Here is a 17,690-nt window from a genome sequence, read left to right as displayed (position 1 = left end):
TCTCCAAAGACATAAATGTTCACATACTGGAGAGAAACTGTGTGAATGTAATTAATATGGTAAAAGCCTTTTCAGAAAATTTTTGTCTCCAAAACCATAAAACAACCCATATTGGAAAGAAACCTATGAATGTAATCATTGTGGTGAAAGTGTTAAAAATTTTCAAAAATTTCTCGCATGCTGAGCAGAACCAAGAATACAGGTCAGCTCATTCGTGAACTCTGTGTTTCAGAAATTTGGCTGACCACAGGATGGTTGAGTATGAATAGGCTGTTGAGAATAGACTATACAGAATATTCTCCCTGACTGTTACTTAGACCCTGTCACAAACTGAATAATGGGCTGGGACTTTCCACAGGTGCTTTCCAATAACCCCCCTTGACTCCCCCTGAATCATGTTTTTTTCCTTGTGGTTTTGCCTTTAAATTCCCTGTGCCTCCAAAGCTCGGGGTCAAACCCAACTGCCCCTGCATGGGTTCCGGGTCTTGACCTCAGCATGCTGGTCAAAATATACCTCTTGCTGATTACATCAACTTCTGTGTCTTGTGAGTTATTGGGTGACCATGAATTCCTGAGGCTTGGGTGGGGGGAGTTCCTCCCTTTTGTGAGGACTTTATAGTGGTAAAAGTCTTTCTATAAAGATTTTTTCCAAAACATAAAAGAACCCGTATTGGACAGAACTATGAATGTAATCTTTGAGCTAAAGCCTTTGCATGTCCCACTAATTTCAAAAACATAAAAGATCCCACATTGGAAGAAACCTCATGAATGTGATCAACGTGGTAAAGACTTTTCACAACTTTAGCATCTCCATTATTATAAAAGAACAGGTACAGGAGAGAAGCCTCATGAATATAATCAGTGTTGTAAAGCATTTGCAAGTCACAGTCATCTGCAATGACAGGAGAGATCACATACCAGAAAGAAACCTGCTTGAATATTCACAATGTGGTAAAGCCTTTGTATGTCAGAGTTCTTTACACACACAAAGAAATCACACTGGAGAGAAGCCTCATTAATGTAATCACTGTGGAAAAACTGACAATTCACTTTTATCTGCAACTACATAATAGAACACATTCAAGAGAGTGACTCAGTGTCATCAAGGTGCTAAGCCCTTGCATGTCACAGGCATCATCAGATACATAAAAGAACACATACTGTAGAGAAACTGCATGAATGCCATGAATGAGGTAAAGTCTTTGCATGACATTGTACTCTCCAAATACTTCAAGTAACACACTTTTCAGAGAAACCTTATGAATGTGACAAACGTGGAAACACCTGTGCCTATCACTGTAGTCTCCAAAGAGATAAAAGACCACAAATTGGACAGAATTCTTGTGAATGTACTCAATTTGGAAAGTCCTTTACATGCCACAGTATTCTCTGAATAGAAACATCAACACATACTAGAGAGAAACCTTCTGAAAGTAATCAATGTGGTAAAGCATCTGCATGTCCTATTCATATTTAAATGCATGAAAGAATTTATAGTAGGAATATACTGTGGTGATTTAAATATTCTTGTCCCTAAGAAGTGACAATATTAGTATGTTTGGCCTTGTGGGAGTAGATATTACTGTTTTGAATAAAGTGAAGTCCTAGGGTGGTGGTCTTTGGAGCTCCGGCCAGTAAAAAACAGACTCTCCTACCAACTGGATGGAAGACAGTCTCTTTCTGGATGCCTTCTCATGAAGATGCAGAACTCTCAGCTCCTTTTCCAGCCTCATGTCTGCCTGCATGCTGATATTCTCTGCATTTTCTTTGTATTTTTTAGTTGATCATGTATCCAACAATGTTGCTGAAACTGCTTATCAAGTCTAGGAATTACATTTGGGAAGTTTTGTTCCCCTTGTATCATCTGCAAATAAAGACAATTTTGGACAGGCAGTGGTGTGACAAGCCTTTTATCCCAGCACTTGGGAGGCAGAGGCAGGCAGATTTCTGAGATCGAGGACAGCCTGGTCTACAAAGTGAGTTTCAGGACAGCCAGGCCTACACAGAGAAACCGTCTCGAAAAACCTAAAAAGAAATAAATTTACTTCCTCCTTTCTAATCCATATCACCTTTATCTTCTTCAGTTTTATTGCTCTTGCTAAACTTTTAGATAGTAATTCTAATAGATATGGAGCGAATGGATCACCTACTCTTGTTTGTGAATTAGTGGAATTAATATGAATGTTTCTCCATTTAATTTAATGTTGGCTACAGGTTTGCAGTAAAGTGACATTATTATGTTTAGGTTTGTCCCTTGTATCCTTAATCACTCCAAAGACTTTATCATAAAGTGGGATTAAATATTGTCAGAGAATTATTCATCATCTAATGAGATGACCACTTGTTTTACTTTCTTACACATTAAGCACATTATATTAAACCATTCCTGGATCTCTTTAATGAACCCTGCCTCATTGATCATGGAGGATGATCTTTTGAAGTGTTTTCTATTTTATTTAATGTATTTTATTAAATATTTTTGCATCTGTGGTTTTAAGGGAAAATGGTCCGTAATTCTTTTTTGTAGCTGAATTTTTATATTGATTGTATATTTGAGTAACCATGGGATCACAAAATAAAATCAGCTAAGGTTTCTTCTTCTTCTATATTGTTGAATACTTTGAGGAGTATTTTCATGAACTCAACTTTGGAAGTCTGGTAGGATTCTACCCTAAAATTCATGACCCTGGCCTCTATTTGTTGGCAGACTTGTAATGACTTCTCTTTTTCTAGGTGTTTATGTCTGTTTAAGTTATTTACCTTAGTTTGATTTAACTTTGGTAAGTGGAACCTATTGAGGAGATTAGCCTTTTCTAATTTGGTGTTGTACAGGCATTTTAAAACTATGTCTTTGCCATTCTCTGGCTTTCTTCATTGTCTGTTATTTTGTCACCATTAACATTTCAGATTTCATTAATTTGGATATTCTCTATTTTTAACAAGTGTTTCTATTTTGTCTAATAAAAGACTGAAAGGAACAACTCCATGTTTAATTAATTCTTTGTATTCTTCTCTTTCTATTGTATGGATTTCTGCTCCCGATTTGATGATACCTTGATGTCTACTTCTGTTCTCTATTGCTCACTCCCTTCTTTCTGTTCTAGACTATAAAGCAAGGTGTTAAATTGCCAGTGTTGTCATGTAGGGATTTTGTGCTATGAACCTTCATCTTAGAGACAGTTTCATTTTCTTTTTATTCCATAAGATGTGCTCACAACACTCTGTAGCTCCATTTCCTGGAATCTTATATCCTCTTCTAGTCTCCATGAGCACAAAGCACACACATGGTACAGATATGCATTTAAGAAAATACTCTCATAATCTAAAAGTAATAAAGTCTTGACTCAACCCTTAAAAGTACTTGTCACTCCTGCCAAAGACACAGGTTCAGTTCCCAACACCCACATGGCAGATAATAATCACCTGTACCTCCAGTTTTAAAGAATCCAATCAATGCCTTTTTCGGACCTCCAAGGCAATTCGTACACATGCTGAACAGATAGATATATGTGCAGGCAAAACACCCACCCACATAAAAAAGTAAATAAACCAATTTTTAAATGATAAAATGAGCCAGACATAGTGGCACATACCTTCAATTCCAGCACTCAGGAGGCAAAGTCAGTCTAGCCGACATACTGAGCCCCAGGACAGCCACAGCTACATAGTGAGACCCTGTCTTAGAAACTGATAGATAGATAGATAATAGATAGGTAGATAGGTAGGTAGATAGATAGATAGATAATAGATAGATAGATAGATAGGTAGATAGATAGATAGATAGATAGATAGATAGGTAGATAGATAGGTAGGTAGATAGATAGATAGCACTTGTTCAGGCCATACACAAACTTGTGTTCAATCATCCACATACATGTGAGTATAAATAAATGTCCATTTCTACCCTTTACTTTCTCTTCTGTTTTAAATTATTTTTATTTACTCTTTGTTCTAGAGACCAACCTGAGGACCTTAGACAAGTTTGCTACTAGTGAGCTACATTCTTAGTGCAAGCCCTGGTTTTTCCCTTTTCATTTTTATGTGATTTAAAAGAAATGCAAAATCAACTTTTATGGAGAGGAGTGATAGCTCAGTTGGTAAAGTGTTTGCCCTGCAAGTATGAGGACCTGAGTAGTATCCCCAGGACACATGTGAAGAGCATACAGTGCCTATGTGGGAAAAAGCAGAAAACTGGTAATGAGGAGAGATGGCCCTGTAATTAGGAGTACTTGCTGCACTTCCAGAGGACCAAAGTCGGGTTTCTTAAAACAGAACAAAACAAAACAGAAAACCTGGACATGGTAGCAGGCACACACCTGTAATCCCAGAAGTGTGAAGACTAAGACAAGCAGTTCCCTGGGGCTGACTAAGCAGCCAGCCTGTCCTACATGATGAGTTCCAGGCCACTGAGAGCACTTCTCCCATTAATAAATACAGAGAAGAAAAAAAGAAAGAAAGAAAAGAGAGAAAGAAAGAAAGAAAGAAAGAAAGAAAGAAAGAGAGAGAGAGAAGGAGAGGGGGAGGGAGGCCACTGAAAGACCTCAAACACAGAAAAGAAAGAAAGAAGGAAGGAAAGAAAGAAAGAAAGAAAGAAAGAAAGAAAGAAAGAAAGAAAGTGGATGGCCACTGGGGAACAACACCAAGGTTGACCTCTGGCCACAAGTATATGTGTACATAAATGTTTACACGTGCACACACCTAAACAAAACAAGCAGAACAAAAATAGCATTTATGGGAGAGGTAATGTTTTGTGTATGTATCATAAAACCCTAAAGAATGCTAACTGGCCAGTAAATGGACTTTTTAAACGTTTTATTTGAATATATTAGTTATGCATGATGATTGGTTTCATTGTGACTTTTTTATGTTTTAATATGTGTTTTGTTCATATTTGTCATTCATCACCCACTCCCTCCCCTCTCCCACTGACCCTTCACTCTTCTCAACTAGTTTCAGTTTCCCTGAGCCCAGCATGAAGCCACAAAATAAGTCTCTTGTTTCCTAAAATCCCTCTTTAGTGTTAATGGTTTTATCATTCTGTCTAAAACTCTACATCACAGTTACCTGGTGACAGCCAGGTATCCTCCTCCCCATAGTTACCTCTCTTTAAAGAGAGATGGAATATGTTCTATTGGTGTGAGGGGCGGTGTGGGGGAAGGGGATGTCTCAGCAGGCTCATGCCTCCTGCTGAGATATTTCTTCCCCTGGAAGGACCATGCCCCATGCTGAGACAGCTCTTCCCCAGAAGCAACCCACCACAAGACAGTACAGTATAGAATATAGTTTATTCAGGACATGGAGAGGGGAGTTAAGAGGGTAGTAGATGCAGAGAAAAGCAGGGAGAGGCAGAGTAGAGAAGTAGAGGTCAGGCATGAGCATGTGGAGAGAGAGGCAGGAAGGGAAGAGCCCAAGAGGGCAAGAGAAAAAGAGAACAAGAGATCAAGAGATCAAATGAGAGGAAGGGGCAAGTAGCCACATTTACAGGGCGTCAGTCCTACACTATATTTGCCAGGTAACCGTGGGGAGGAGCATACCTAGCTGTTGCCAGGTAACTGGGGTGGACTTTAGACAGAATGCTAAGAAATAGCTGGAACATCCTTCCTCTTGTGGGTCAGATTGATGCCTCCACTGCCTACTGAGTACTGGGCTATGGAAGCTGTTCACCTTGATTACAGGAAGAAGAAGGCAAGTGCTGTGAGGAAAACTCAGGTAAGGTCTGGAGTCAGGTCCTGGTATCTGCAGAATCATTGCTCTCAGAGGGGAGGAGCAGGCAGCTGAACAGCCAGAGCTGGAATGCTGGGTTCTCCCCCAGGGCTGGGTGGGATGAGATTCCTCTTTGAAGACAGAAACAAATGCTAATGGGGTCCAACCCCCCCCAGCTCTGGAAAAAGTCTGACCCTGGACCGGAAGCTCACTTTAACTTTGAGGAGTGCTAAGACTCACTGGCCAATCAAGGCTTCCAGGCAGACCTGCCAATCAGACAAGGAGGCAGGTTCTTCCGGGTGCCAATCTGCAAGTTCACTGTGCCTGTGCAGGCTTGAATGGTCATCTGTGCCCTTCTCTGAGCCCTGCTGTCTGGTGCTGTGTGGAGACCTCAGGGAAGCTCTGAAATCCAGTCATGGTGAGCACAGGATCACTGCCCACAATGGTTAGGGGCAGGTGGCTAAGCAGTGGGAGCTGGGGTGCTGGGTCCTCTCTGGGGCTGCATGGGAAGCATTAGCCAGATGTGACCACCTGTGAGGTCCCTGGTGATGCTGCTCACATGTTAGATCAGGAGGTGACCTCTGAGTAACATCACTATCATGACTGATTCTGAATCTGCACAAAACATTTGGACCAGTTGCTTTCCTGTAGAAACACGGGTGGTTTCTCTGACTCTGCATCTCATGTGTCCAAACTCTTCTGTCTTTTATAGTATACATTAAGAAGACAACATAAATCTAATAGATCTGCTTTTATATGTTACTTGGTTTTGTTTTATTTAGTTTTTGTTAATTTTTTTCTGGAACAGTTTTTTATGTTGTTTTATTTTTTACGTTTAGTGTTTGATTATTATGTGGTAAAGGGACTTTTGTTTTTCTCCAATATGTTGCATGTTTTGGATGCTTCTTGTACATTAACTGTCATCTTGTTTGGTTTAGGAAAAGTTTCCTTTATGATTTCATTGAAAATATTTTTATCACCCCTTTGTGCTGATAGTCACCTTTCTCTATTCCAATCATCTGTAGTTTTCCCTTCTCATATGTTTCAGAATTTCTGGTTGTTTAGGGCGAGAAAACTTTTCAAATCCACATTTTTTGATGATGTATCCATTTTGTCATAGTCATTCTTAATGTCTGAGATTCTCTCTTCCTTTCCTGTTCTCTGAGTGAACCTTGTCTCTGTAGTTGTCAGTGCACAGGCAATTTCAATGCTCTGCTCTCAGGGACTTAGCAACAGCTTAAGTCAGTCCCTGCCTCCATCACCTGCTGCTGTTGTCAGGTGTGCATTATACATGGACCACCAGGTACACAGCTCTCTCTGTTTGTTCCCTGTCTCAGTTCATGTCCCTCTCTATTCTCTTTGTTTACTCTCAGGGCTCTCTCTCTGCCCCCTGTCTGTCTGTCTGTCTGCACATCCTCTTCTGTACCTCTATCTCTTCCCCAGGTTCTCACTCATCTCCCTGCCCCCAAACAACCTCTTTTGCACCATATCTGTTGCATGTTTTAATTTCTCAGGACCTGCTGTGATAGGATAGCTTGGAGCTTTTGGTGACTTATTTTTATGGCTGTTATTTATTATATTCCTATGCTGGTGTCTAGGCGTCTGGGTTTGAAGTGATTATTATCTCGGTACTGATTTCTGGATTTGTCTTGCTTGGGTGGGAGTTTTGCTCCTGGGTTGCTATTTGATGTCTGGATTTACAGAGAAAGTTGCTGGATGTAGCCTCTTTTAGTGACATGTTTAGTGGGTATCCTCAAGAGGGAATGCTTGCTAATGTTGGGAGCAGGAAGAAGCAGTGGGCAGAAAGATGATCTTAGCAATCCACAAGGAGATAGAGTCAGGACAGAGGTAAAGCTGCCTCTGGTGTTTAGTACAGTGCTAGGGGAAACTGTGATCATTGCATCTGGGATAACAGACAGTGTGGTAGATCTATAGAAAGCTTACCTGTTTCCTGGCAGGTAAAGCATGTGGTTGAACAGCAACTGTCTGCACAAGTGAGGCTGAGAAACAGGGATGAGGCAGGAAAGGAAGAGCAGGCGGGCATTGTCTATCTTATCTATAAGATGATGCACAGGGAGACAGGCAACTTCTACTTGTATTCTGTCCCAGAATTAGTGCAACTGATATTAGGATCTGCAGTAACATATAGTGAGGTAGGTCTTCGGACAAAGTACCTTTTCTCCTGAAATGCATAGCTTGTGGTTGAAGAGGAGCATCTTTCAATAATAAGGGCCTCAGGCACAAAGACGAGTTTGTAAATCCCAATTAATTGTGTTTCTGAGAGTGCACAAAGTCCACTTGAGCAAACATCCCATGACAAGCCCACCTTGTCCACAGCGAGTCAAGGTACAACTGCAGGGTTAAGCTACATATTGATAAATAATACACCTTACAGAGACAAAGTTAGTCTATCCATCATGGTTGTCAGATGATTTTTTTGCCCTTTTGATTGGTTCCTACAGATTATACCAGACATGTAGTTTTTAAAATGTTAAGTTGCTGACCTGTGTGTTAATGTGCCAATCTTGCTGTAACTACAATAAATACCCAGCACCTCTAGACTCTCAGTTTAGATCTCACGTGAGGCTGACTGGTGAAAATCCTTATTACAGAGCTCATAATAAAGACCTCCATGTGTTTGCATTGCAATATGCTCCTTGTTGGTCATTGTGCTCTCTGTGGCTTGGACATAACATCTTAGAGCATTGACCCAAGATCCTCAGGACTCCCAACTAAAGGATTGAAAGGCCGGTTGTTAAGATGAACCATTGTTCTTCCTGTGTCAGTGGCTTCTCTGCCAGATTTGTGTGTGTGCCTTTGTTTTCAGGTTTTTCTTGATTATATGTAGAGGGCGATGACTAAATTGAACATGAAACCCTGCTATACTGGGTATGCTGGACAGTGGTAGCCCCAAAGTGCTTCAAAGATGTTTCAGAGCCTAGTATAGTGGATGGTGGGCCTGTGGTCTTTATTTCTGGTAAGGTTAGAGCAGACTTGGAGCCCTGCTACAGGGCTTAAAGCTACCTGCCTGTCTTCATTTTCTCCACTCTCCAAGTGGAGGAATCTGCTGGGTTGCCCTTGTGGCTGTTTATTTTGTGTGTGGCACTTTGTTATTCTCTCATTGAGGAAATGAGACAGACTCCACCCTAGTCGATTTAGTTACTAGCCCCACACCTTGGGTTAAATCCTTCTTAACAACAGGACCTAGACCCATTGACTAGTCCATGACAGAGAGCTCTTCCAGACAGCATCCTGGGCAAAGTCAGGCTCTGCCTACCTTGTTTTACAGGGTGGAAAGACAAAGATCTCATTTCCCACCTCATGAACTATCCTCTGACCAGTCCATATGTGACTCTGTGGTTTTGAACTTGGAGCTGTCATAAGATGGAAAGTCATTCTTCATCAATTCTAAAAAAATTTAGCATATCTTTCTTGGACCAGAGATCCTGTCCTTTGTTGATGGTCATTTGAGTTGTGTGGGACAGTCTGCTTTTCTGTCCACCTTCCAGCTGATTTAACCAAATTTTTGGTAGCACTGGCCTGGGAACCCAGGGTTAAAGACACCTCACCCCAGAGCAGCACAGTCTCTGAGGTCCCCATCCCTATGTATCCTTCCCTGCTCTGAGCCAGGTGCCCTCCCTATTTTGTCCTTGATCAGCCACAACTCCAACTCCCTCATGGGGTAGCATGGCCTCTTGTATTGATATGGTTAGCTCATTGGTTTTGGGATGTTACAACTTTCTTATTTATTATTGTGTCTGTGTCATAGTTGTCTTAAATTCTCAGCATTTCAGAGCTACAGTCATCTGAAGGAGCCTCAATCAAGGGTGTGTCCTCATCAGAATGGCTGGTTGCTGTGTCTGTGAGAGATAGTGTTGATGATTGATTAGGAAGGCTCTTCCACTGAGGCTGGCAATATCCCTAAGCAAGTGGTCCTGGGCTGGATGAGAGAGCAGGCTGAGCATGAGACAGTGACCAAGCAAGAGAGCAAGCCAGGAGACAGTGTTTGTCCATGCTTTTTGCCTTCAGTTTCTAACCTAGCTCCCAAAATGATGGACTGATCTGACCGAACCATGCAGAACAACCATTTATTACCTGAGAGGCTTTTGCTTAGAGGATTCAATCACAGCAGCAGAGTAGCAAGTTAGAACAACAACATGGTATCAAAGGGTTATTTTGCTGCTCAACAGAATCTATGTTGTAGATTGCATTCTTGTGGACAGGACAAATTTTGGGTATAAAGGTTTTTGAATTCGTTGGTGTCTTTAACTCTCCACTGGGGGTACTGCCTGACTGCAGCTGTGGCCTATTCACCGTCCATATTTCACTGCTATGCATTTCAGCTAAGATCAACCCCATAGACTCCTTGTCACCCTCCAATTCATGCTCTCTGGCACATCCTAAATGTACCCCCTCCCTTCCCCAGGCAGCTGCAGATTTTGATTCATTTTTCCCCTCTGGCCCTCTCTTGTCTCTCACCACACCTTTTGCTGCTTCTACCCGATTCCTCTTTCTTATCTGCTCTCCCATCCAGTTCTCTCTCTTCCATCTGCCTCCTATGATTGCTTATTCACCCTTCTGAGTGGGAATAATTCAACCATTCTCATTTGGGCCTTCCTTCTTGTTTAGTTTCTTTGGTTTATGGAGTGTAGTGTGGGTTTCCTGTATTTTATGAATATTATTCAATAGTGAGTACATACATGCACGTGCTTTTAAATCTAGGTTACCTCACAGAGATGATAGTATTTAGCTGTATCCATTTGCCTGCAAAATTCATGATGTCATTGTATTTAATAGCTGAATAATGCTTCATTTTGTAAATGAACCACATTTTCCATATCCATATTATGGTTGAGGGGCATCTGGATTCTTTCCAGTTTTAAGTTTTTGTAATTAAAATGGCTATGAACTTAGTAGAGTCCCTACTCTAAGTCGCCTGCCTTCACAGACTCTCTACTGTATCTTCTGTTTGTCCTTTGAGAGGATGTGGGCCCCTGGGTACCCATGATGGTGTATCAAGTCTGTATTGGGTTATGTGCATCCTCGCTACTGAGGCCAGAAGTGTCAGCCCAGTAAAAGGAACAAATTGCAATGATAGACAGCAGCTTTGGGACAGCTCCTGCTACAGTAGTTGTAGGACCATCATGAAGACTGACCTGCAATCTGCTGCTTAAGGGCCAGGGTCCTTTGTCCAGCCTGTGTGTGTTATTATTTGTGGCTCAGTCTCTGAATGTCCCCAAGGATCAAGGTTAGTTGAGTCTGTTGTTCTTCCTTTGGAGTTCCTATCCTCTTCAGGGCCCTCAATCCTTCCCCCAACCCTTCCATTAGAGTTACCAAGGTATATGCAATGTTTGACTGTGGATCCACTACTGCTTCAGTCAGCTCCTGGGTGGAGCCTCTCAATAGACAATTATGCAAGGCTCCTGTGTGGGAGCATCAAAGAGTATCCTTAATAATGTCATGGATTGGAGCTTGTCCATGTGTGTCTCCAATTGAATGAGTTTTCATTGGCCATTCCTTCAGTCTGTGCTCCAGATTTACCCCTGAATTTCTCTTAGACAGGACAAATTTTGTTCTGGGTGTCTCCAGTGTTGTGGTTGAATCTGATCCTTCTGCTGTCTTCTCATGCTCCCATACATTCCCCATTTAGACTCTGTCCCTAAATCACATAAGATACTGTGCACACATTTGCTGATCAATGTTATGCTATTTTGCAAACCTAGTAGTTTTATATTTTAACTTTATTCATTCTGTTTTTGCTTTTCTAGACCAAATTTCCCTGTGAAGCACTTCCTGTTCGAATTGTAGATATAGAAACCACATAAGCCACCTGACATATTTTTGTTAAGTAGGCACATGATTTTGTGCTGCTCTTAGTCTACATCTTTCATTTTGAAATTCAGCAAAATATATAGATTATATTCTATTTCTCCAGATGGCTTCTGCTCACATCATTAACATTATCTGATTCTTCAGAGTCATTGAATTGCAGGTGTATGATGTTCTGCCTAACTCTTGTGTTTCTTCTGAGATTTTGGATAAATAAGAGTGTTATGCGTGTGTGCATGACTATAAATGTGTGCCTCATCTTTACTGTTGTCAGAAGATGGCCTCAGAATTTATGATCATGAAGAAATGGACAGGTGTTGGTCCACATGTGTATGTCAGAAATTGACCACCATTATGTGGAAGACCAGCAAGAGCTTTCAACTCCTGAGCTATATCTCCTGAACTACATTCTTTATTTCTGATCAACATATACATTACTAATATTTTCACTTGTCTATTTTTAACTGTTTAAATATACATTCCCTTCTAGTAAAATGTAATTAATTTTGCTGTTTAAACTCCTTCACTGCATGTTTTTCTAGATGAATACAGTACTGCAGTGAATGCATAATTCTTTGCAGTAACTTCATTAAAGAACTGTGAGTTCATTCTGTCATTTTTGTTTCCTGCTTTATTTTTGTAGCAGAGTGAGGTTCTTAACATGTAACTTTTGCTGTCCTGAAACTCATTGCATAGACCCTACTGGCATCTAGCTCAATGTTCTCCACCTGCCTGTACTTCTGTGATTAAAGTCATGAGCAAATACACACAGCTTGCCCATCACTTTTGTAGTTAGTAAATTTTCATCCAGCTTTTCAGATGTGTGTTCAGTACAGTTGATCTCTTTCTCCCTGCATATCCCTATCAATTGCCATTTGTGTTGCAAGGCTATATCCTATTCTAAGGGCCAGGAGTGACACAGGTTAACCCTGTGTCAAGGGTTCAAGTGTCAATATTTCAAGTTTCTTCTAAACTGACATGGTGATTATATTATAATTTGTGTGTCAGAAAATAAGTGGAGGAATCACCTGAATTATTTGATTATATTGTCTAGGAAGCATAACTTTACTTTGTATTGATGTCAGTATCAGGCTTTGTGTTGTAACATGTGTGTGATATTTTAGGAAGCAGTGAGTTTCGATGATGTGCATGTGAACTTCACTGCAGAAGAGTGGAATTTGCTGGATCCTTCCCAGAAGAATCTCTACAAAGATGTGATGCTGGAGACCTACTGGAACCTCACTGCTATTGGTAAGACTGAATTTTTTTTTTTTTTGCTTCTCAAAATAAGGGAAAATGTTTCTGGTTTACTGATGATCATCTCTTATTTCAATGGAGAACAAGTAATATTGAGTTGAATAAATCAGGTTCATTGCTGTGAAAATTCAGAGTAACTTGAATTTTGCCTAATTCCAATACCATATCATTGATTTTCTTGTACCTTGGTTTTAGGCTATAATTTGGAAGTCCATCATACTGAAGAACAACATCAAACTTCTAGACATCATGAAAGGTATTTTTTTTGGGGGGGTTGGGGGTTTCAAGACAGGGTTTCTCTGTGTAGCCCTGGCTGTCCGGGGACTCACTCTGTAGACCAGCTGGCCTCGAACTCAGAAATCTGCCTGTCTCTGCCTCCCAAGTGCTGGGATTAAAAGTGCGCACCACCACCACCTGGCCATGAAATGTAATTTTAATGTTTAAGCTGATACAAATATGCCTGTGAGGAAATTTTAATATGATCTGGATGCTCTAAAGGAAAGCAAGTTGTAAAATATGAGTCATTTTATTGTAGCTGTGATTATAATATTCTCCCAAAACTATGTACCTCCATGTCAGTTATCTGATTGGTGTTTGCAAGGCATTTCTGTAAGCAAGAAGAGAAGAAAACAATGCTTTAAGAGATTCCTTTAATGGATTTGTATCTCCATTAGAGCTATGTTGTGGAACTACCAATTTGTATAGTCTCATAATATTTAGATGTTGCACATTGAATAGTGATAAACATGTATCCATAACCTTCTAATAAGCAAATAGTCCATGATAAAGTTGGTGACACTCATATTCTTATAGTGAAATTTTTAAGTTTATTGTTTTGTCAGTTTATGAAAATCGAGAATGTTGTTTTGGAGAAACATTAATCATGTCTGCAATGAACAAAAAGTCAATGCATGTGAATTCAATGTGGAAACTTTTAATTTGTTCTGCTTTTTTAATTGCGGTATTAATTGTTAGAATGGATGAAACCATGTGAGTATAGGGATACTAAAAAAAAACAACCTCTGTCTATTTTACAACAATGAGAAGATATGTAATATTCTGCCTTTGGTAGACTTTCTGAATATGATAGGTGTTTACAATTAATTGGTTTTCTGACTTTACCCAAATTCACACTGCAGAAAATCTTTATGGGTACTAGAAGTTTACAGTTCTTCTGTTCACCCTGTTTCACAGTGATTTTGTGGTGTGATGCATACAACAGGAAAAACTAAGAATGCAATCAGAGTTTTAATGCTCTTAGTTGTTCCATTTTATTCTGACCTATGAATGCATCATGTAGAAATCTCATATTGAAAAAGGATGTTATAAATGTGAGCCATGTAGCAAATACTCTTACCATCACAGGTATTTTCAAGTACAACCATGAACATCAAAGTGATAAAAGCATAAGATCTGAGTGTTCTTTATTATGAGACCAACTGTAAAATTGATTCATAATGATAAAATGATTGATCAGGCTAATAAATGTGGTAAAGCTTTCACATGTGCCCATTACTGTTGCAGGCATGAAAGAAGTCATACTGAAGAGAAACCTTATGAACGTTACCAATGTGGTAAAGCCTTTTCATATCACAGTAGTCTCCAAAGACATACAAGAACACATACTGGAGAGAAGCCTCATGAATGTAATCAATGTGGTAAAGTCTTTTCATGTCATAGTCATCTCCAAAGACATAAAACAACACATACTGGAGAGAAACCATATGAATGTAATCAATGTGGTAAAGCCTTCTCACGTCACAGTAGTCTCCAAAGTCATAAAAGAACACATACTGGAGAGAAACCTTATGAATGTAATCAATGTGGTAAAGCCTTCTCACGTCACAGTAGTCTCCAAAGTCATAAAAGAACACATACTGGAGAGAAACCTTATGAATGTAATCAATGTGGTAAAGCCTTTTCACATCACAGTCATCTCCAAAGTCATGAAAGAACACATACTGGAGAGAAACCTTATGAATGTAATCAATGTGGTAAAGCCTTTTCACAACACAGTAGTCTCCAATATCATAAAAGAACACATACTGGAGAGAAACCTTATGAATGTAATCAATGTGGTAAAGCCTTTTCATGTCACAGTAGTCTCCCAAGTCATAAAAGAACACATACTGGAGAGAAGCCTTATGAGTGTAATCAATGTGGTAAAGCCTTTTCACAAAAAGGTAATCTCCAAAGTCATAAAAGTACACATCTTGGAGAGAAGCCTCATGAATGTAATCAATGTGGTAAAGCCTTTTCATATCACCATCATCTCCAATATCATAAAAGAACACATACTGGAGAGAAACCTTATGAATGTAATCAATGTGGTAAAGCCTTTTCACAACACAGTAGTCTCCAATATCATAAAAGAACACATACTGGAGAGAAACCTTATGAATGTAATCAATGTGGTAAAGCCTTTTCACGTCACAGTCATCTCCAAAGTCATAAAAGAACACATACTGGAGAGAAGCCTTATGAGTGTAATCAATGTGGTAAAGCCTTTTCACAACACAGTAGTCTCCAAAGTCATAAAAGAACACATACTGGAGAGAAGCCTTATGAATGTAATCAATGTGGTAAAGCCTTTTCACAACACAGTAGTCTCCAAAGACATAAAAGAACACATACTGGAGAGAAACCTTATGAATGTAATCAATGTGGTAAAGCCTTTTCACATCACAGTCATCTCCAAAGACATAAAAGAACACATACTGGATAGAAACCTTATGAATGTAGTCAATGTGGCAAAGCCTTTACAAGTTCCAGTTATCTCCCATATAATAGAAAACCCATATACCAGAGAGAATTCTTAGATATGTAATCAATGTGAAAAAAAATCATTTAAAATTGAAAATTCTCCAAAGACATAAATGTTCACATACTGGAGAGAAACTGTGTGAATGTAATTAATATGGTAAAAGCCTTTTCAGAAAACTTTTGTCTCCAAAACCATAAAACAACCCATATTGGAAAGAAACCTATGAATGTAATCATTGTGGTGAAAGTGTTAAAAATTTTCAAAAACTTCTAGCATGCTGAGAGGAACCAAGAGTATAGGTCAGCTCATTCGTGAACTCTGTGTTTCAGAAATTTGGCTGACCACAAGATGGTTGAGTATGAATAGGCTGTTGAGAATAGCCTATACAGAATATTCTCCCTGACTGTTACTTAGATCCTGTCACAAACTGAATAATGGGCTGGGACTTTCCAATAACCACCCTTGACTCCCCCTGCATTATGGTTTTTTCCGTGTGGTTTTGCCTTTAAATTCCCTGTGCCTCCAAAGCTCAGGGTCAAACCCCATAGACCCTGCATGGGTTCCGGGTCTTGACCTCAGCATGCTGGTCAAACTATACCTCTTGCTGATTACATCGACTTCTGTGGCTTGTGAGTTATTGGGTGACCATGAATTCCTAAGGCTTGGGTGGGGGGAGTTCTTCCCTTTTGTGAGGACTTTATAGTGGTGAAAGTCTTTCCATAAAGATTTTTTTTGAAACATAAAAGAACAGGTATTGGACTGAACTATGAGTGTAATCTTTGAGCTAAAGCCTTTGCATGTCCCACTAATCTCAAAAACATAAAAGATCCCACATTGGAAGAAACCTCATGAATGTGATCAACATGGTGAAAGACTTTTCACAACGTTAGCATCTCCTTTACTATAAAAGAGAAACCTACATGAATATAGGAGAGAAACATGAATACAGGAGAGAAACCTCATGAATATAATCAGTGTTGTAAAGCATTTGCAAGTCACAGTCATCTGCAGTGACAGGAGAGATCACGTACCAGAGAGAAATCTGCTTGAATATTCACAATGTGGTAAAGCCTTTGCCTGTCATAGTTCTTTACACACACACAAAGAAATCACACTGGAGAGAATCCTCATTAATGTAATCACTGTGGAAAAACTGACAATTCACTTTTATCTGTGACTACATAGTAGAACACATTCAAGAGAGTGACTCAGTGTAATCAAGGTGCTAAGCTCTTGCATGTCACAGGCATCACCAGATACATAAAAGAACACATACTGTAGAGAAACTGCATGAATGCCATGAATGGGGTACAGTCTTTGCATGACAGTGTACTCTCCAAATACTTCAAGTAACACACTTTTTAGAGAAACCTTATGAATGTGACAAACGTGGAAAAGCCTGTGCCTATCACTGTGGTCTCCAAAGACATAAAAGACCACAAATTGGACAGAAATCTTGTGAATGTACTCAAGTTGGAAAATCCTTTACATGCCACAGTATTCTGTGAATAGAAAATCAACACATACTAGAGAGAAACCTTCTGAAAGTAATCAATGTGGCACAGCATCTACCTGTCCTAATTGGATTTAAATGCATGAAAGAATTCATAGTAGAAATAAACTGTGGTGATTTGAATATATTTGGCCCTAAGAAGTGATAATATTAGTATGTTTGGCCTAGGTAGATATTACTGTTTTGAAATAAGTGAATTCCTAGAGTCGGTGTCTTTGGAGCTCCAGCCAGTGCAAAATAGAGTCTCCTACTATTTTGCTGGATGACAGTCTCTTCCTGAATGTCTTTTCATGAAAATGCAGAACTCTCATCTCCTTCTCCAGAATCATGGCTGCCTGCATTCTGACATTCTTCCTTCTATGTTGGTCATGAACTAAACATTTGAAAGTGTAAGACAGACCCAATTAACTATTTGCCTTTAAAACTGTTGCCTTGGTCACAGTGTGTCTTCTTAGCAATGGAAATTCTATCTGAGACAGAAGCTGGTTCCCCAGGCTTTAGGACTTTTATTGGTAGGCCTGACCATTCTTTTGTTGGAAGCAATGTGGATTTTTAGACTTTGGATCAGTACATGCATTAAGTGGAACTTCATGGGCCATGCTAGTAGAACACATATGTGCTAAG

The 17,690-nt window shown here is 39.7% G+C and overlaps 1 protein-coding gene across 1 annotated transcript in view; it reads left to right on the top strand.

Moving 5' to 3' along the window:
• LOC143437303 (uncharacterized) overlaps positions 1-15,514 on the top strand; it is a 40,874-nt gene extending 25,360 nt beyond the window's left edge. Inside the window, exons 5-6 of the mRNA XM_076922112.1 lie at positions 14,484-14,972; positions 15,042-15,514. Coding sequence (XP_076778227.1) covers positions 14,484-14,972; positions 15,042-15,514 — 962 coding nt within the window. The remainder of the gene's footprint in view (positions 1-14,483; positions 14,973-15,041) is intronic.
• The last annotated feature ends 2,176 nt before the right edge of the window (positions 15,515-17,690 follow it).

Source organism: Arvicanthis niloticus, chromosome Y (genome assembly GCF_011762505.2).
Source record: "Arvicanthis niloticus isolate mArvNil1 chromosome Y, mArvNil1.pat.X, whole genome shotgun sequence".
NCBI classification, from domain to species: Eukaryota; Metazoa; Chordata; class Mammalia; order Rodentia; family Muridae; genus Arvicanthis; species Arvicanthis niloticus.
The sequence above is the reverse complement of the archived record's forward strand: the minus strand, read 5'-3'. Positions and strand labels throughout refer to the sequence as shown.